This window comes from Sceloporus occidentalis, unplaced genomic scaffold (genome assembly GCF_023333645.1).
Source record: "Sceloporus occidentalis isolate IW3139 unplaced genomic scaffold, rSceOcc1.0.p SCAF_7, whole genome shotgun sequence".
NCBI lineage: Eukaryota > Metazoa > Chordata > Lepidosauria > Squamata > Phrynosomatidae > Sceloporus > Sceloporus occidentalis.
In genome coordinates, this window is record NW_028316987.1 from 76,788,322 (window position 1) to 76,808,686 (window position 20,365).

General features: G+C 40.4%; 1 protein-coding gene and 1 long non-coding RNA gene across 7 annotated transcripts in view; one reads left to right on the forward strand and one right to left on the reverse strand.

Annotated features, from left to right (window-relative positions):
* Positions 1–8,725, forward strand: part of LOC149309988 (ATP-dependent zinc metalloprotease YME1L1) — a 27,793-nt gene extending 19,068 nt beyond the window's left edge. For 2 of the 6 annotated variants that reach the window (XM_089533423.1, XM_089533426.1), the window contains exons 14-20: positions 292–447; positions 2,085–2,236; positions 5,069–5,195; positions 5,292–5,365; positions 5,749–5,835; positions 6,255–6,389; positions 6,572–8,725. In XM_089533423.1, the coding sequence (XP_089389549.1) occupies positions 292–447; positions 2,085–2,236; positions 5,069–5,195; positions 5,292–5,365; positions 5,749–5,835; positions 6,255–6,389; positions 6,572–6,631 (791 nt within the window). In that variant the 3' untranslated portion in view covers positions 6,632–8,725. Of the gene's footprint in view, positions 1–291; positions 448–2,084; positions 2,237–5,068; positions 5,196–5,291; positions 5,366–5,748; positions 5,836–6,254 lie in introns of all 6 variants that reach the window. The other 4 variants (XM_089533427.1, XM_089533429.1, XM_089533424.1 and 1 more) reach the window with 3 other exon arrangements.
* Positions 6,425–13,582, reverse strand: LOC149309989 (uncharacterized). Its single transcript, XR_016281959.1, has 4 exons — positions 13,508–13,582; positions 11,781–11,909; positions 10,008–10,114; positions 6,425–6,504 (listed from the first exon to the last, which is right to left on the reverse strand). It is a non-coding gene; the product is annotated as an uncharacterized LOC149309989 (long non-coding RNA).
* Positions 13,583–20,365: the final 6,783 nt, after the last annotated feature.

Consider the following 20,365-nt stretch of genomic DNA (forward strand, 5'->3'; position numbering starts at 1 on the left):
GCAGCTGGGCTGCAGAGGAGGAAGGGAGCTCAGACCTTATGTTTTACCCTCGACAAATCCACAGGTCATATTAAAATCCCTAATTTTGACTACCTTCGATTTATATATGAGGTCAACTTATAGTCCAGTATATATAATAATTAAAGTTCACTTTGAATAAAAAGTGGTCATAACACTAGCTTCTTTAGCTTTCTGTTCACTGTACATTCTAATCTAGGAGACTATTGTCTTGACATAGAACTTTAATGATTAGTGAAGTCTTAATGATGTCTTAATGTCTTATTCATACAGCTATTGATCCAGAAATCATTGCAAGAGGTACAGTAGGGTTTTCTGGAGCTGAACTGGAAAATCTTGTGAACCAAGCGGCATTAAAAGCTGCGGTGGATGGGAAAGATATGGTTACCATGAAGGAGCTAGAATTTTCAAAAGACAAAATTCTCATGGGTAGGTTTTTTTCTAGGGTAAACCAGTTTTAATTTTGATACTGACTTTAAATGAGTTATATACTTTAAAATTGTATGTCTCCTTTTGTCAAGAAGAAAGAAGCTAATTATATGCTTTCAGAACTGTAATGAGATACAGTGGCAGAATGTTTGTAGATACACATTTTTGTTAGGTGTTTTGATCCTAAGTTGGCATTTCATTGTGTGAGTAATAATTAACATACTGCATTAATGTTGAGCTTTTACTATTGGAATAGATAAGCTGTTCCCTGTACAAAATGATATTCTTAGGGGCGAAACGCTGCCCTCTTGAACGCCACTTTGGGGCCATGGCAGCTGTACACCGCAGCCCCAACCCAGCTTTTTGCCAGCGCACAAAGAAGCGGCAAGTTGCTGCTCCTTTTTGAGCCGGCAAAAAAACCTGCTTTTCCAGCAGTGATGCGGTTTTGGGTTGCTCATGGGCTATGTAAATGCCGTGCCACCGGAGCATTGGAAAGTTGCCCGCCGTGTAGTCAGATAAGCAGTATGACACCAGCTTCAGGGTGGCGTCAGAGCATGCAGCATCTAAATGTCGCACTCTGATGCTGCCCCGAAGCCGGTGCAAAGGGGCAGTCTGTTTCGCCCCTTCGTTCTTTAAAAAAAACCACTTAAATGTGATAGGACTTATTGGTGTTTGAATGCATCCCCACTTTCATTTTGTTCAGCTGTATATTTTGATTGTTTCCTTTGTTTTCCTTTTCAGTAATTTGTAATATTTTGCTTATGATTTGTTGCTTGTTTTCTTTAGTTTTTGTTTGTGGGTTGTATTTTTTTAAAATTTAATTGATGGTGTAGAGTAGAAACAGTAAACAGTAAAAGAAATTTAAATAAGATAACTATAAGATTAATATAAACAACAATATATCTGATAAACTCTTAGATAAAAAGCTCATCCAGCTCACAGCAATCATATTAAAATCTAAATGAGTTATAAAGTATTATCCAGAGCCCCTAGAGCAGAATTAATGTGCCAAATCCCACCTGTAGAACTGCTAAGAAGGTTTTAGTTGGGTGTTCCTTTTCAAGATAAAAATCTCTGTTATGAAGTGATATAGCTCTTTAAAAAGCCCTCAGCAGTAAGAGTGGCAGCCTAGATGTTTTAGGAAACATGAAGGGCCCAGCTTAGCTCCTCTTGTAAGACTAGATCTCTCAATAGGTTTCAAAGTACAATTAACGGAACCAGTAAGAACAGGTTTAATTTGATTTGTCAGTACTCTTATGCTAAATCAACATGTATAGTAACAGTGAATTAATTGAGTGTGAAACCCTGTTAGCCAAATTGATGCTTAAGGGAGGTATCAGCAGTCTTCAGGTAACAAGTTTTTGCAGAAGTACAAATAAATAAATAAATAAAATGATGTAAACATGGAACCTCAAAAGCATCCCAATAAAGATAATCCTGATGGCGGGTTATTGATTTGACAAGAGGGAAAAACTTGTAAATAAGAGTGAGATGTATGAAGGGAATGGAAAGCAGGATTCTTGAAGAAATTTACCTGATTGATAGAAACCTGACATACTGACTCCATGTTGCAACATTTTGTTCCATGTTTCACTTGTAATTTTCACCTTAAATCTTTTGCTTTTCTTTGATTTCAGGCCCTGAGCGTAGAAGTGTAGAAATTGATGATAAAAATAAAACCATTACAGCTTACCATGAATCGGGACATGCCATTATTGCATATTATACAAAAGATGCAATGCCAATTAACAAAGCAACAATTATGCCACGAGGACCAACACTTGGACATGTGAGGATTTTAAATATTAGAGAATACCCACTGTTGAGTAAACCTTTGGTCATTTGGCTGCTCTGGATTATTGAGAAAATTCCCATTAAAACTGTACTATTGTAAATCTCATAAAATTCTATAGTTTAAAGTAATCATGGGAAGTCTCATTGGGTAGCTTTGGCACCAATTAGTATAACTGTTTTAGATATGTTTTTATAACAGAATAGTCACTTCCAAAAGCATGTATCTGTGTGATTCAGCTATTTTAATTCCTCCTGCAGATAGATAGATAAATAGATCCTGAACTTTGTAATGTCATTGCCCAAATAGCAAAGCAGAAAAGTGTTGTATGAGATATGGTGACCTAGTGGTTAAGACACCAGTTCTGAAGATTGGTAGGTTGGCAGTTCAAGGCTCAAGTGCTGCATGATGGGGTGAGCTCCTGTCACCACTCCCGGCTTCTGCCAGGCTAGCAGTTCAAAAGCATGCAAATGCAAGTAGATAAATAGGTACCACTTCAGTAGGAAGGTAACATCATTTGGTGTAGACATGCTGGCCACATGACCATCGGATTTGTATTTGGACAACACTGGCTCTTTGGCTTAGTAATGGAGATGAGCATTGCCTCCTACCGTCAGTTACAACTAGACATTCGTGTCAAGGAACTATCTTTGATAAACTAGATATGACAGGTTGCATGATAATATTATTTGTGTATTAAAAGACTATTTCTTGGCATTTGAACAATGGATGTGAGCATAAAAAGCAACTGTACATCTTTGGGCTACATCTAGTATTGTATTCCTGTTTAACACTATAGGACTGCAAATGTTCAGTTTGTGTAGTTTACAGTTCAAGAGACATATTTTTCCCTCCCAGCTTTTAAAAACTGTGGTAACTAGTAGTTCAGGTTTGTGTCAATTGAGCTCACACATTACATTTTATTCTAATCTTAAATGCTTGCTATCCATCTAAGGCTAAAAAGCAACAGGGTACGTTTTCATTTGCTATCATGATCTTGGGACACACTTCACAGTTTAGATATTATTAAATATCTACATACAGTGGGACCTTGGTATCTGCAGGGGACCTGTTGCGGACCCCTCTCCCCCTTTGGATACCAGATCTGTGGATAATCAAGTTCTGTTGTCCCCAGTGGTGGCACATGCACGCAGCTGTGCCACCATTAGGGACAACCCCCACTTTCACCAATTGCATGCATGCAGTCGCACTGCCGTTAGGGATAATATGACTTCAGGTAAGCCCCTGTTGTCCCCAAACAATGGGGCTTACCTGAAGTCCCTAGCCTCCTGGAGATCATCTGAGCAGGCAGGGGTGCCGAGGTGACCCCTCCCCCCTGGGGATCCTGCTAGGCTCAATGTACACCTCCCTCTGTCCTTTGGTAGTTCTGGAGCCCAGCCATTGTGGGGAAGGCGCCTGGCTCACCCTGAGGAACCTCCAGCGGGTGCTCAGACTTGGGGCTCCTGCCTGGTCGCCCCACGTGGGCATCCTCAGATCCCCTGATGAGATGGATGAAGATAGTGCCGGCATTGGTGCCCTCAAGCAAGGCTGAGACCAGAGTCCAGCACCAGCCATCCCAATCCTAGAGCAGCCGCTATCCCCAACCCGCCTTCCTGGCTGGCAGCAGCCAGAGGGCACTGCAGGAATGGGACACCCCCTGCTGGCCTCCACAGCCCCCATGGACAGTGGGACCTCCAGGGCTGTCAATAATAATAATAATAATAATAATAATAATAATAATAATAGGATTTATTTATATGCTGCCCAATCACTGGGAATCTGGGTGGCTTACAACAGAGGGGATAAAAGACAGTTCCCTGCCCTCAGGCTTACAATCTAAAAAAACACGACACAAAAGGAGAAGGGAATGGTGAGGGGGGAGGGGATCAGGTCCAGCAGTTCTTCTCTCCCTCTGAGGCCTGGACCAAGGCAGATGGAGGGAGAGCTCTTCTTCTTCAGGCTAGCCCTGATGGAGCTGGGCCTGCCTGGTCAACTCCCTCATAGGCTGGATGATGACAGTTATGGAGGGAGGAGTCTCTTCTTCCAGGCTAGCCCTGATGGAGCTGGGCCTGCCTGGTCAACTCCTTCCCAGGCCGGAAGATGACAGTTATGGAGGGAGGAGTCTCTTCTTCCAGGCTGTGTGTACATGCCGCCATTGGAGGCAATCATTGGAGACAATGCTGAAATCTGCAGATGACACGTCCACAGATAAGGAGGGCCCACTGTATAGGGGCCAGATACCAGTGGTGCACTTCTGTTGGATCCACAGTTCCCATTAGCAATCCAACCCCCAGAGTACACTGAAAACCTGCTCTGGAGGGCTGAGTAGCCCTCTAGAACAAGGTTTTGGCACCAGGGAAAGGGGGGGGGGCAGGGGAGACAGTCCTAGTTCTTCTGTCATTGGATGCAGAATTAAACTATTGAATCTTGGTCATTGTGGACAGAGTGGTGCTGTTTACTTGAAATTTTAGCCAGAGCTACATTCTGGAATAATACAAAGAGGTAGAGGGTAGTGTGGATGACCAGTATTTGCTGTTCACCTCTTTGCTCATTAGAGGGCAGTTTCTGCTTACCTCAAGTTATATTGCTTAGCTTAGGGCAGCTTTGGTTAGAAACCTCAAGAATCTTGATGTACTTTGATACTGCAAGTATTCACTTGTTTGGCAGCAAGTTCAGTGTGGTAACGTGCTGCTGAATGTTTCAGAGCAAAAGGCAACGAATATCCTTTACTCTCATCTCTATATCAGGCAGATCAAATTAAGTAAGAGTGGTACATGTCTAGTTTGTTTTACAAATATTAATATTTTGTTGTTCAATTTTGTATTAAAGGTGTCTTTGTTGCCAGAAAATGATAGATGGAGTGAAACTAGATCTCAGCTGCTTGCACAGATGGATGTTAGTATGGGAGGAAGAGTAGCAGAAGAGCTCATATTTGGAGGTGATCACATCACAACAGGTCAGTAAAAACCAAAAGGAAATTATTTGAGGTCAGTGTGTCCATCTTTATGTATAATGTAACTTCATGAGCTGAATTAAATTTTTCTGCTCTTAGGTGCGTCTAGCGATTTTGACAATGCTACTAAAATAGCAAAACTCATGGTCACAAAATTTGGAATGAGTGAGAAGGTAAGATCTCATTTAATACCACTTGTTTAGGTTTCCAATATTGTCCCTTTCGTTTCATCTTTGTGAACCTGGAGACAATTTTTTATATTAAATTTTTTATATTAAATCACTCCTAAGTTTAATGGCAAGTTTATAAATTGAAATATGTGCAAAGAATGCATTATGGATTAAAATAAGTGACAGATTTTTATATTAAGATAAGGGAAATATAAGGGGCAGTGCAAATTTGTACATAAAATAGTCTTTGGCATATAACAAATCATCTTTGAAACACAGAAAATATGGTGAATTACCAAAAAAATTCTCATGCATTTTGTGGTCTGAAGAGTGCAAAAGAAATTAAACACATTTTTCTCTCTTGATTCTTTTCCTTTTACTGTAAGCTTGGAGTCATGACCTACACAGATACTGGTAAACTAAGTCCTGAAACCCAGTCTGCAATTGAACAAGAAATAAGGACACTTTTAAAGGTAAGAATAATTGTTCTTCTATTCAGTAAGTGTTTGGAATAATAGAGTGAATGTCTTTTTCTGTCTTTTGCCTTTCTTGTATTTATGTTGTAAATCTCATATTGTGAAACTAAGCTTAATTAATTCATGGCCATGTACATAATTTGGGTAATTGCTATCCTATTGTTAACCTGTTATTAACAATAACATCCTGTTGTTAACCATAATTTTTTTGTCTCCAATATATGCTATTTTTGTACTGTATTTTCATTCCATCTCCTGGCATAATCTTAAAAATGTGTATGAATAAGGCCCAACTAAAAATATCAGTGTTTTTTTTCCCAACATTTAATGAGTGGTGCATCTGAAAACTGTTTTTAGTATACTGTACATTTTCTTATTTCCATATTTATTTTGAATGCTTAATGTACCTTTGGCAGGACTCATATGAACGGGCAAAGCATATACTGAAGACCCATGCAAAAGAACACAAGAATTTAGCAGAGGCGTTGCTGACCTATGAGACTCTGGATGCCAAAGAAATTCAGATCGTTTTGGAGGGAAAGAAACTAGAAGTGAGATGATAATTTACTTGTCAAGCATTCTGTTGACTTCCAAGAATGCCCTAGTCTCCTTATGAAGTGTAGCTTTCTCTTCTTCCTGATGCGTGTGTGATAATAATCACATTTCCTAAGGGGAAAAAAAACAATTTGTCTTGTGAGCTTTTGTTACATTTTATGAATTTTTGTCTTCTTAGAAAGAAACACGAGGAGCAAATGAAGTTACCACAGAAATAGATGTACAATCTCAGGGTTGAATCTAGCTTGTTCGGAAACCTCATATGCTGAAGCTGAATAGTATGTTCTTAATATAGCTTCCCTAGCTAATTGTTCCATGTGGGCTGGAAGTGTAGCTGCTTGCTATATTCCATCATGGAGCGTAAGTGTATTGATGACTACTAGTCATGATGGCCTGTAGTATCAGAGTCTGTAAGAACACTAGTTGCCTGGGGAAGATGAGCAGGAAGCTTCCGTTGTGCTCCCATACTGCCTGTGAGCTTCCTGTTGTCATCTGCTTAGCCAATGTGTAAACAAAATGCTGCACTGACTGGTCTGATCCAGCATTGTTCCCACACTTGCAATCTTAATAAAGTCTCAAAATTCTGCAATGCAATGATAATTCTACAATTTAGAAAAGATGGAAGAAATTATTTAGCAGACCAGTAAATATCCAGGAAGTTGGGGTTAGACATCACTGTAACATAAGTATTTTACTCCCCACTCTCCTTCATAAATATCCCAAGATGTTAGAACTCTTTGAGCAGAATAGTAGAGCAGAGAAGTTTAATCGAATTTATCTTACAGATGCCTTCACATCATGCAATATAACTTAATATCTTTTTTGGGGGGGGCAGAGAAAACTGTGTAACAGGGCTAGGAAGAATGAACTGTCTTCTCTGAAGCAGTATTAGAGAAGATGTTTTCTATTTTATTTAAGTGGCATGGGATATGTGAATGCAACTTTATACTCTTGAGTTTCCTAAATGATGTTGTATATGGCTCCTTGAGGTGTCCATTTTTTTATTGGCTGGCTATTGATCAGTCAAAGAACATTTGGGATTACTATTTAACTTGGACCTTCTTAATCATATTCCCTTTGTGTTAGAAATCTTCAGCGCATCTGGCATACATTATAAGCATATGATGCCCAAATACTATAACGGGTTCAGGCATCTGCTAATTGGGCATCTGCAGAGGGTTTGAGGCTCACAGGTGCACCTTTCTTCCACCACCATAGCATTTCATTTTTTAAAACTGAATTTGACCTGATAGTCACTTCTGGGTTGGGGGTGGAAAGCCCCCAGGAGTGAACCAAATGGGACGGGAAGGCTGATATAGGCTCAAAACAGACGGGCCAAATAAAGCAGCTTCTGGCCGCTTTGGGGGCGTGGCATTCAGATGACACAGGCAGCCAAAGTGTCCAGAAGCTGTGCAGAGAGCATGCCGAGCCGGGACAAAAAGAAGCAGCAAAAAGTCACTCCTGCCAGCATCTAGTTTGGGACCATGCTGGCAGCCCACTTTTTGAGCAGGCCATGCAGTCACTGCACTCTCCATTTGACTTTGGTCACTCCTTTGCGCCAGTCTGCTTTGCCCCATAGACTTAAATTAGAAAGGTTCTTGGGGAGAGGTGCAAGTCTCCATTTTGGGGTGACACAACATTTTTGTAGCAGTTAAGAATAGATTAATACAAGCCTTGACAGGCTGCTCTATATCCTCCCCATTGTAAAATGTTGAAATTACACATCAGTGATGTAACAGAATAATTAATAATACACTATTTCCATAGAACTGTCTGTACAATGGCAGGTCATTTGTGGATTTTATTTTCCAAAAATATTGACTTTGGCACTTTCATTATAGAAAGCTCTTTATGTTAATCTGTTTTGAAAAGTGCATTGTGACCAGCAATGGAAGAAAGTTGGCAGTGAATTGCCTTTAAATTTAGGGCTAATGCAGCATTTTACTGTGAATATAATGTTATTTTTTAATTGCTAGAAAATCCTAATTTTAGTAAATGCTATTTCAGTGCAACTTTCTTTTCTTGCTTTTTCCATCCAGTTAACCTAGTAACACATGGAAGGACCTCAAGACAATTTATTTAAACAAAATACCAAGCTGCTATGCTGCCTGGTTACAGATGTACTCTTTTGTAGTAATACATTGCAAAAGATGAGCAGTTACAAATCCTTGATGCTTCCTATATTTTTGAATAAAGGTTTGTTTTAAATATGCAGAATGCTTTCTCCCTTTTTTTGCAACTGTAAATTGCTTTAATTCAAATTTCCCTCGAATGTAAATTGAGGTGTATAAAACATATCTTAAACTTGTAAATAAATTTGAGAGTTAAGCAAGATGTGTAGCTTTTTAATGAACTGGATTCCCAAAACTTTTTTTTAAAGAAGAAAATCAGCTATGTCTACTGCTAACTCATTTGTTCTTAAGATGTAATATAGGGTTTATTTTTTAATGTTCAATGGGATTGTTAAAATAGAAAATGCAACACATTAATCAGTAATTCAGTATTAAGATTCTCTAGATCCAGTAACTCTTAAATGATAAGTTCCTGTTTCATGAAGCCGTATTACATTGGCTGTCCAAAATAACTATATAAAACCTCCATGTGTCTGACCCTATATAAGCCAGGAGTTAAAATTTAATGATACTCTGTCTGGTTGTTGTTACTTTTTGTTTTTTGTTTTGTTTACAGTAGAGCATTGACACAGTTCTCCATAACTGGCTGAAGTTGTTTAATAATTGCCAGTTTTTAATTCTTAATGGAAGTTAAAAACAGAAATAGAAATGATTATCAGTCATCAAGAACAAGAAGTAATTTATATGTCTCTGCACCGAAATAAAATTGGAGTTAATACATACATATCAACCTGAGTAGGATTGCCCCCTTTTTGATCCATAAGAATACTCTCCATTGAAATTTTTTTCCATATGAGTGATGACCCCAACACTTACAACACAGAATTGTGCATATAGACAACAAATTGAGTTTTCAACCATTACAAATCACACACCCCTATATCCAGGCGAGTTCCCTCAGTCAATGTGAATCACTGTTTTCCCTTCAGCTGTGCGATTTCTGTTTGCAAGGTAATAATAGTAGTGTGGGCCTATAACAGTTTTACTGTATTATGACATTTTGGGCAGTTAGAGATTATGTTGACACAAGTAGATGACTCTCCCATGAGATGGCATAACATTATTTCTGGCCTACTGCTACTTTTCTCTTGCTACGCTATCAAAAGCTCATATGGTTCTCCATTTAACATGCAAATTTCTGCTGTTACATGTTATCAGAGATAAATTGATATTTGAAGCCTGAGAAACTAAATGTAAATAACACATTTTTCTCAACTCATGGAAGTATTGCTTTAAAGCATCCTACTGTGTCATGAAGGCCAATAAATATTTTTGGACCAACACCTGGAAGATGTCTTACTGGAAGAAGCTTGCAGGTTTGGACAACCTGATAAACCCTATTAATCACTAGGATGCCCAAGTGGATGCTCATCTGTTAAGTATAAGGTCAGCTTTTGCTGAGGATTCTTGTTTTCTCATGGGTTTCTGATTAGGGCCCTGATAAGGGAATGATAATAACACTAACTGTAAACAGAGCCATACCTTCTATGAGGTGAGGTAAATTCTCCTTCTGACGCAGTAGAGCATGAAGGGCCGAGAAATGCATCCTATCCTCTTGGAAGCCATCTCTCTTACCTCCTACATGTACACTGATTGTGGAATAGCAGCAGCAACAACAACAATGAGATGTGAATGATTGATGAATGTTTGCAGTACTTATTTTAAAGTTCATATTGGAACTTGCTGTTCCAAGCCCAACTTGGATGGTTTTGCTGTACTGTGCTAATGAATGTTATCTCTCATTTCTGAAGAATTCAACCACAAATCTTGTGCCAACTTTCCTTTAGGAGAGCCAGCTTGGTAAAATCTTGCAGAGATTTTCTTGGGAAATTCCAAAGGACCAGGAAGAGATACTGAATGCATTGTTTACCCTGTTAGAACAGTTCCAGTTCAAATAAAACAAGAAGGAACACTTTCTTGTTTGTTTAGACTTTTCCAGATTCTAGTAGTAAATATTTTTAAACCTAAGAAAATAGCAGAGTGCATGTGCAGAGTTTTGCATATGTAAATTCATTTTATAACTGGCTATTCCAAAATCATTGCATAACCTTATGGAAAAGTCTTTGTAACCAAAGCATCCTTAAAATCCCCCAGCAGAATATATGAAAGGTGCCTAAGGCGGGTTACACACCGCCATTAAAGTACACGCGGAGCGCGTACTAGGGTTAGGGAGGTGCGGTGCTTCCGCACCTCCCTAACCCTAATATGCACTCTGCGTGTAAAAAATGACGGCGGCCGTTACAGACGGCCGCCGCCATTTTTACGTAGCAGACGCTGTGCTTCCGCACGTGTCGCGGCAGCTATGATGTCGCAAGTGCACCAGCGGCACTTCGCGGCATCATAGCTGCACCACAAGAAGGAGCTCCATTTTGGAGCTCCTTTTTTGCTCCGCAAGGGAGTCGCACGGTTTGGCTGCTGCGACTCCCTCGTGGAACAAACAGCAGCGCCGGGAGACCGCTGCAAAGCGGCGGTTTGTAACGCCTCTAACTGACTCTGGAAGAATGTGAAATCTTCCCTGCATACCAGGAAAACAGTTATATACACTCCCATACAAATTGTCATGTTAATATTCTCCATATTGGAAGAATGCATGCATGGAGGCCAAAAATAAAATAAAATAAATATGCAGTCAGAATTTGTGAGTCATACATGAAAATGAAAGTCGGCAAGAGTTCTCTAGCTTCTAAAAACAGCTATAGGAATTTCCCTCTTACATAACAGTCCCTGGCCATCTCTCACCACATTAATGCCATCCTAAATTCCCTTCATAAAATGAATAAACATTTGAATTATGGACTTTCCCATTTGCTGTTATTGTCTGCCATCAGGTTCATTTGAGGTTATGGTAAACCAAAGATCTCCAAACTGCCTATCTTCATCTGCTCTGCTACTAGCAGCATGGAAGGAGCAAACAATCCTATATTTGAATAGGAGTAGATGTGCAATATAAATCCCCCTCCCTTTTTTTGCTGTTTTTATTTTATGGCCCCGAGGATTAACATATTTTTAGGGGCACCTCGACAACGAGGATAATTCGCACACTTGCTAAAACAGCATATGGTTCCCACTCTGCAATCTCCTTTTTTCTATTTTGTTGTTATTCTCAACTCACCCAATAGATGTTGAATGCGTTTTCCCATTTTCCCTCCAGAGCTGGTGCCTTGTTGTATGATTGTAATTCCTTGACTGTGAGTAGGTGGCCTGGGAGGAAGGTGTAAACAAAGGGAAAGAGAGCAATTGATTGCTAATACATACCATTCTGTAGTAAATTCAGGAAGGCTGAGGGTTTTTCTTTAATGTGCAGTTGGACATAAAATGGGCCGTTTGGGGGGAAAAAACTGTACAGCTGGCCCTCCACATTTACTGGGGTTAGGAATACTGGACCTGTGTGAAAGTGGGAAAATCACAAATAAAAACAACTCTATTTTTTAATTTGAGAAACACCTCTGTAGAAATCTCCTAAGTTCTCCAGACCAATTTTGTGGTCAACATCTGCTGGAAGTTGACCACAGAATTGTGCCGGTGAACTTACAAATGGCTAGAAAAGTAAAAATAAAATAAAAGCCACAAATGGGGAGAGACAACTGTAATTGAAAGCCTGCTAATGTGCAGTTGGAAAAATGAAAGGCAAATGATGTATTGTATATACGCATGTATAAGTCTAGAAATTTCGGTTAAAAATTGACCCAAAAAACCTGAGTTGACTTATCCATGGGTCAATGTAAGTACTGTACTTTAACTCTCACACACACGTGCACACACACACATCACCACTCCCTGGTGAAAGGCAAGGGTTTAATCTGTCCTGGAAGCACTGATCTCCTTCTACTCACTCATCCAGCCAGCCTTTAGAGTGAGCACAAACAGTTCTGCCTGCTGGAATTTTGTAAGTTTTTTGGCATTGTTTTTCTTTGCTTCATCCTTTACATCCTTTATTATATGCCCCTAAGTTTTGCCCTCGACTTACGAGTCATATCAAAATCCATAATTTTGGGCCTAAACATGCACTCGACTTATATATGAGGTTGACTTATAGTTGAGTGTATACAGTACTTATTACATGTGGTCATTAGGCAATCTTGGTGAAAGCAGGAGAATCCCAGTTCTGGAGAGGTACCAGACTTGAAGAGGCAGAAGAAATGAGCTTTTCCCTGATGTGTCACTGAGTTGAGATGTACACTGGTGCATACACCACTGGATTATCCTATTAGTAAGCAAACTAAAACAGATTCATAAATTATTCCTGTATAATAGAAGAGAACCAATGACTCCTGGGTCTCTTACACTTTGATACCACTTTAACTGCTCCACCCTATGAAATCTTGACAGAGTGCTCTAGTGCCTTCCCAGATTTCCAGATTTCAAATGCCAGTATTTCATAGGAATAGCCATGGCAATTAAAGTATCAAACTAATATAAATGTGTACTGTGTGGCATAGTGGTTTGAGTGTTGGACCATGACTGGAGACTAAGGTTCGATTTCCGCTGGGTTAAATGAAACCCATTGTGTGACCTTGGGCAAGTCACACAATCTCAGCCTCACAGGAAGTCAATGACAAACCTCTTCTGGACAAATCTTGTCAAGAAGACCCTATGATAGATATGGCCTTAGGGTCTCCATAAGTTGGAAACAACCTGAAGGTACCCAACAACAAATAAAGAAGCAATGGGAAGGAAAAAGTCACTGATACAGGGTATAAAAACAACATGTCTTGTATTCACTTCACACACACACACTCTGTGTATGTGGTGTGTGTAGAGTGGCTTCTGGAACCTGCTTTACAGGGCATATTGAACAAATTTGCTTAATTTGGACTGGCACACAGCTCATCCCTAGGCATATTTTAAAGTGCTAATAGTTCATTCATACTGTCCTGACATGCTCCCTCATCTGTCTTTGTATCCCATCTCTCTCAGTGTTGTGTTTGTTTGGGATCCTAGACATTATTTTCTATTGTTCTACTCAAGTTGTGAAGACTCACTTTTTTTCAGCTTCAGCCAAGCTGTTAAGATCTTTTCTTCCAACACAGCTTTTAGGGTTTTTTCTGAAATGAAAAGGTTTACTTGGTTAAACAATTCAGTCATATGTACTGTTACTGAGTTTGTTGGATTTTGTAATTGTAAACCACTTCAGTTGCAACATTAGGAGCAGACAGCAGCATGCAAATATGGATGTTAAAAAGTATGTACATGAATACTTCAGCCATAGTTAAATACCTCAAATTTATCAGATCCCATATGATCTTGGAAACTAAGCAGGATCGACCCTGGTTAGTACTTGGGTGGGAGACTGTCAACAAATAAGAGGTGCTGTAGGCTATATTTCAGAAAGAGGCAATGGCAAACCACCTCTATTCCTTGCCTAAGAAAACTACAAAATTCAGGGATCACCATAAATTGACAACTTCAAGGCACATACACACAGAGAGAGAAAGAGAAAGAGGAAAATCTCAGTTAACAAAACCTCCTGGTTCTGCCGTTTCAAGAATGAGGAAATATTTCTTTTCCCACTGGCTGTGTTCACCACCAGTCAATTTCCTATTTAGAATTGAAAAAAAAAGAAAGAACCATCTTTCAGCAACGCCATATTCAACCAGCTCGGGCACAACAGAAACTGAAATTAATAAATGTGGATTTCAGTACAGGCATGCCTCAGTTAACAAAGCCTCTGGCAGCAAAGCCAGAGGTTATTACAAAGTCATTTTATGCCACCCCTTTCCTCTTCATCTTCTGTCTAGCTGAAAGGTTTTAGCAGCATCAGCATTGGGAGAGTGGTAAAGGAGGACTGGAAAAGCATAAGACTTCCAGCATTGGTCACAGCAGTGTGTCTGCAATAAATGATGCTATAAAGCTTGAGATTTGGGATTAATGCTATAATAATAATAAATAATGTGATTCTGCTGTAACTGATCCTACTGTAGCTGTGTGTGCCTGCCTCCAACAGAAAAGATAAACAGCAGTTGCCTCCAGAATTCCTTAGTGATATTCTTTTGAGAACACTGTCCCTTTAAGACTATAAAATCGTTCATATGGCTGTAAATGAGAAGTAACACCAGGTTTCACCCCTTACTAATAACCACTGTATATAAGTGCTCTAAAACCCAAGGCAGGTATGGGTTGAAGAGAGTGGAGTTGGTGTGGTGGGTGAAGTTGTGTGTAGAGAGTGAATTGCTGCATATCAGACAGTGAATGTTGGAGAGAGTTACAGGAGAGTTTGTATATAGTGTGTACATACTGAAACAAGTGACAAAAGCCTCCAAGGGCTTTTTGGACAAATCCAGCTGTCTGTGCCTCATTCAAGGTTGGTCAGTGCAACATTGCCAAATACTGCTAACTGAGTTTGTACTGATGTGAAGTCGAAGGCTTTCATCACCAGCATCCATAGTTTTTTGTGGGTTTTTTGGGCTATGTGGCCATGTTCTAGAAGAGTTTCTTCCTGATGTTTCACCAGCATCTGTGGCTGGCATCTTCAGAGAAAGATAGCCTGAAAAGCCCACAAAAAACTATGAGTCTGTACTTCTGCACTCTGCTGTGTAAATAGCTACTGATGAGGTGCTGATAGTTGGCTTCTCTAGTGGGCCTAGTTTTTGTGTTTGTTGCTGCATGCCTGCAGGACTTATAGAAGCGAGCCAACATATTAATGAACAACAAAACAGATGTCCAAAACACACTGCAGAAATAATCCTGTTTGAAACTGCTTTAACTGCCCTGGCTCAATGCTGGGGAATTCTGGGAATTGTGAGACATTTAGCCTTCTGTCAGAGAGCTCTGGGGCCACAGTTCTCAGGATACTCCAGCACTGAGTCAGGGCAGTCAAAGTGGTCTCAAACTGGGTTATTTCTGCACTGTGTTTTGGACCAGAGATAAAACGGAGAGTAGGTATGCATGCATCATCAGCAATTTTTAGATCTGTAAGTTTAGCTATCAAAATAGAAATGAAAAGAAAAGCAGAGGCTGATGACAAATACCTGGATGCATTCCAGGAGAAGCCTACAAGTAATCTCTATTTTTGTCAACTTATGCAAGGCTTACCTAACCTGGTTGTTTCATTTCATCGGTGCAAGTTGTTAATTTTGAATAAAACATTTCCTAAAATATGCAGAGCTGCTGTTCATTGTTCTTTGCATGTTGTTTCTGCATTTGGTACCAAATTTTATGTTAAAGAAGTTATGCCCAGGACCACCTTTGTATAGAGAACTGCATCCTAAAATGCTGGGACCTATAGTGCCTATCCAATAACATCAATAATCCATCAAACAATGATACCTTTATTGGACCAACCAATTTTGCAAGCTTTCAAAACTTCACTGGCTACTTCATCAGGTAAGGTGTTAAAAACCATACAGGAGAAAATATAGTGCTTATAGTTCCCTTAATGGCACTGAAATTCTCATTTATTGATTGATATTTTGGTTGTGCCTATGCTGGCTTGACAAGGCATGGCTGAAATATGGTTCTTTCCTTCTTTAAGTTATAAACAGAGTGGTGACACACACAGCCAATGTAAGATATATATATATATATATATATATATGAGAAGGGCAGAGCTAGAAGAATGACTCACAAAGGAAAAATTCTGGAAAAATTTGTTAACTGAGCTATTATTGTATATACTTTTGAAATACCAAATTTTGCATGTCTGAAAAGTGGAACTACTGTGTTTTGGAATAACTTCAAAGAAGGGTGCATCTACACTGCAGAGGTAATGTGGTTTGACACCACCTTTAGTATTGTAGCTCCACCCTATGGGATCCTTGGATTTGTAGTTTTACAAGGTGTTTAGCTTCTCTGCCCAAGAGTGCTGGTGCCTCACAAAACTACAAATCCCAGGATTCTGTAGGATGGAGCCATGGCAGTTACAGTAGTGTCAAACGGCATTATTTATACAGTGTAAATGCACCCTAAGTCAAGAACAGTACAAATAACCAGTTCATATACAGCTGGGAAATATTTTCATTTCAGAGCAAAAAAGCAAAAGCTAGGTTGGGAGAAAATGGCTTAATAGCTTGGTTAAATCTGGAGTAACGCAATAGACAATTATGTCTAGCGTCCCACCCAGGCATATTACTCAGAGATAGTATCCAAAGAAAGCCCTCAGATTTTGAGCATGTCAGGACTGTATGGGATGAAGTGGTTCTTTAGATACCTCATGACACAACATGCTCATTGGTAGAGACAATAATCTTGGGGAAATGGAAGGCAGCAGGAAAAGAGGAGCATCACATTACAGTTTTATTTAGGCTTGCCATATCCTGCCTGGGGGCGGGACTTTCCCAGTTTGGGGCGGGTCCGCACAGTCCCAACCCGGTTTGGCCCCGACCCCGGGATTCCCCCCCCCCAGCCAGGCCCTGCTTCTGAGGCCTCTCAGGGGCCTGGGAGACAGCGTCTTCCAAGCCCCAGAGAAGTCTTGTCAGGCTCCGCGGCTGCGGAGCCACTTCTGAGGCTTCTCTGGGGCCTGGGAGACAGCGTCTCCTAAACCTCAGAGGGGCCTTGGAAGGCTCCGCGGTCGGAGCTCTGGCCGTGGGGTCCTCCAAGGCCTCCACAAGGCCGGGGAGGGGGAGGAGGCCGCTTGCCATCGCTGCGATTGCCGCAATGACAGGTGGCCCCCACACTCCTTCCCGGCTTGGGAGCAGGCTGAGGCTTCCTCCTAAGCCAGGGAGGAGCAGGAGGCCGCTTGCCATCGCGGCGATCGTGTGATGACAGGCAGCCCCCACACTCCTTCCCGGCCTGGGAGCAGGCCGAGGCTTCCTCCCAAGCCGGGAAGGAGAAGGAGGACAAGGTTTTAAAATGTAGGACTTTTTAAAAAAAAATTTCCTGGCTAGGATTTTTTTAAAAAAAAAAGTCCTACATTTTTAAACCTTGTCCTACATTTGTCCCGGTTTGGAGGTCCTCAGCTATGGCAACCCTAGTTTTATTGGTTCAACCAAGACAAGATCTAAGCAGGCTGCTGATGGCCAGGTCTCATAGAGATCTCTCATTTATTGGTCAAAGCTGACCTAATGGAAAATAACAACAACATACTTTACAATCTTCATCCAAATCAAATTTATTCTAACTAAATTATTGCCTAGGGGGCCAGCATGGTATAGTGGTTTGAGCATTGGACTATGACTCTGGAGACCAGGATTTGATTCCTACTCAGAAGTGAAACCAACTAGGTGACCTTGGGCAAGTCATATGCTTCCAGACTTGGGAAGGCAATGGTGAACCTCCTCTAAACAAATATTACCAAGAAAACCCCATAATAGGTTTGCCTTAGGGTCACCATAAGTCAGAAATGACAATTTATTGCCAATAATGGGGAGCATTTACCTTCTTTTGAGTGTCTTTTTGCTAGATGTTATTGGGCACAAAATCCAGTAAAATCAGGAATTATATGTAAATTTACCATTTACCACATACGCATGTGCGCACACACACACAGTACCCACACAGACATGCATACATTTTCATCACATGGCTATAATGCTTGTAGGATTCCAGGAGAGTCAATGAAGACCAATAAATATTCTTGGACCAACCCCTGGAAGATGTCTTATTGATGAGGTTTGCAGGTTTGGACAATCTGATATATTCTGAGTGGTATCTTCCCTCTTTTACCACCCCATTAAGATTCCCCTCATAAGAAGAGATATTAGAATGCCCAAGTGGAAGGTCCCATCTATTAGTACAAGGTCAACTCTTGCCGAGGATTCCCGTTTTCTCATAAATTCCCAATTAGGGCCCCAATGACGGAATAACAAAAACACTAATTGTAAACAGAACCATCCCTTCCATGGAGTGGGGTAAATCCTTTTTTCTTATGCATTAGAGTGTGAAGGGCAGGAAAGTGCATCCTATCCACTTGGAAGCCCTCTCTCCTACCTCCTACATGTACATTGATTGTTGAATAGCAGCAGCAACAACAATGAGAAGAGAATGATCGATGGAGGTTAGCAGTACTTATTGTAACGTTTATATTGGAACTCAGATGTTTTTGCTGTACTGGGCTAAGGAATTTTCTCTCTCATATCTGAAGAATTTAACAATCTTGTGTCAACCTTGCAGGGATTTTCTTGGGCAATTCCAAAGAAGAAGAAAGAGAAACTGAACTCATTGCCTCCCCCACTGGAACTGTTGTGTATGTCTTGGCCCACAAATCTTTTACAATTTTGTTAAAATCTTTTTGGAAGTCAAAAACAGTTCTAGTTAAGATAATACAAGAAGAATGCCCCCCCCAACACACACACACATACAGTAGTTGGGCAGCCTGTCACTCAATGATGGGGGTAGTCTTTGAGGTGGGCACTTGGCACAGCTTGAAAAGCTACCTTTTGGTGCCTAATGGTTGTTTAGTAATTAGGCTGTAGCATGTGCATGTGTGTATAAATAATAAAGATCAGGGCCTAGCACTTCAGTGGTTAGTCTGTAATACTGAATGTAATTTAAGTTTCCTAAGACTTCAACCTTTAGTAAGGAAACAAAAAATAGTGAAATATCAAAAATGTCAAAGCCAAGTCTGTTAGGTTCTAACTTTAAATCAGCAGAATAGCAGCCTTTGTCTAACTATGCTTCCCTAAGAACTGAGATTGATTCAAAAACAACAAACACCTAGCTTGTAGTTTGAAACAAACGTTTACTAATGGCTTTAATCTATATATACATAAAAAGGTATATCCTAATCTAGCTAGTGAATAGTTCAGGTACAAAGAAACCTTTATCTCATCATCTTTTCAAAGAAAGTTGAGAGAGGAGGAAGATGGAAAACATGCAGTTCAGTTGAAAATTTTTGACAGAGAATGTCTGTTGGTCCCTAAATTACATGGTTAGTGTGAATGAGAGAGAGAGAGAGAAGTTTGCATGCAGGAAATCCCTAACTAGGGAGCGGGAAAGAGAATGTAAAAATCTTCCAACACTGAATTGTTATCCAGATGCACTAAAGGACTGGATGCAGGTGACTAGACTGATCCTTAATCCAGACAAGATCAAAGAGCTGCTGGTCAGTAGGGAAACCAACCTGGGATTGGGATCACAGTTTGTTCTAGATGGGGTTGCACTCCCTCTAACAGATCAGGTTCATATCTTCAGGATGCTCCTGAATCCAGTGCTGCTCCTAGAAAGCCAGGTTGTTGTGGTGGCCTGGAGCACCTTTGCCTAACTTTGGCTGATGCGCCAGCTGTGCCCTTTCCTGGCGATGGAAGATCTGTCCACAGTGATTCATGCTTTAGTTACCTACCAATTAGACTACATGCTTTAGTTACCTTCTGACTAGACTACTGTAATGTGCTCTACATGTGTCTGCCCTTGAAAGTGTTCAGAAGCTGCTACTAATGCAAAATACAGCAGCCAGACTGGTGTCAGGTGTGCATTTCAATGACTGTGTAAACCTGGTCTTGCAAGAACTACACTGGCTTCCATTTTGCTTCTGAGTTCAACTCAAGATGCTCCCCATTTAATTCTTTGTGTTTCTGTTGAGCAAAATCCATACCAAAATGGTATGGATAGTGAGACACAGCCTTGTTTTTAGGCTGAATTACATGTTGTATAGGTTTTTGTGTATGTTTTTTTCAGGCTATGAGGCCATGTTCTAGAAGAGTTTATTCCTGATGTTTTGCTAGCAGTTGTGGCTGCCATATTCAGAGAATGCTGGCATAGAAGAGAGTGGGGTATATATACTGTTGGTTGAAAAGAGTAAGATGTGAAAGCCTCTGACCTTACATGTGGTATACTCTAGCAGAGAACGAGACCTCGATATCTTGCATATACAGTAGCTAGTATTTGCTGGTGGGGTCGATGAGGCATACAGAGAGGGGCTCTATTTCCCTAGATCAGGGGTCGGCAACCTACGGCCCGTGGGCCGG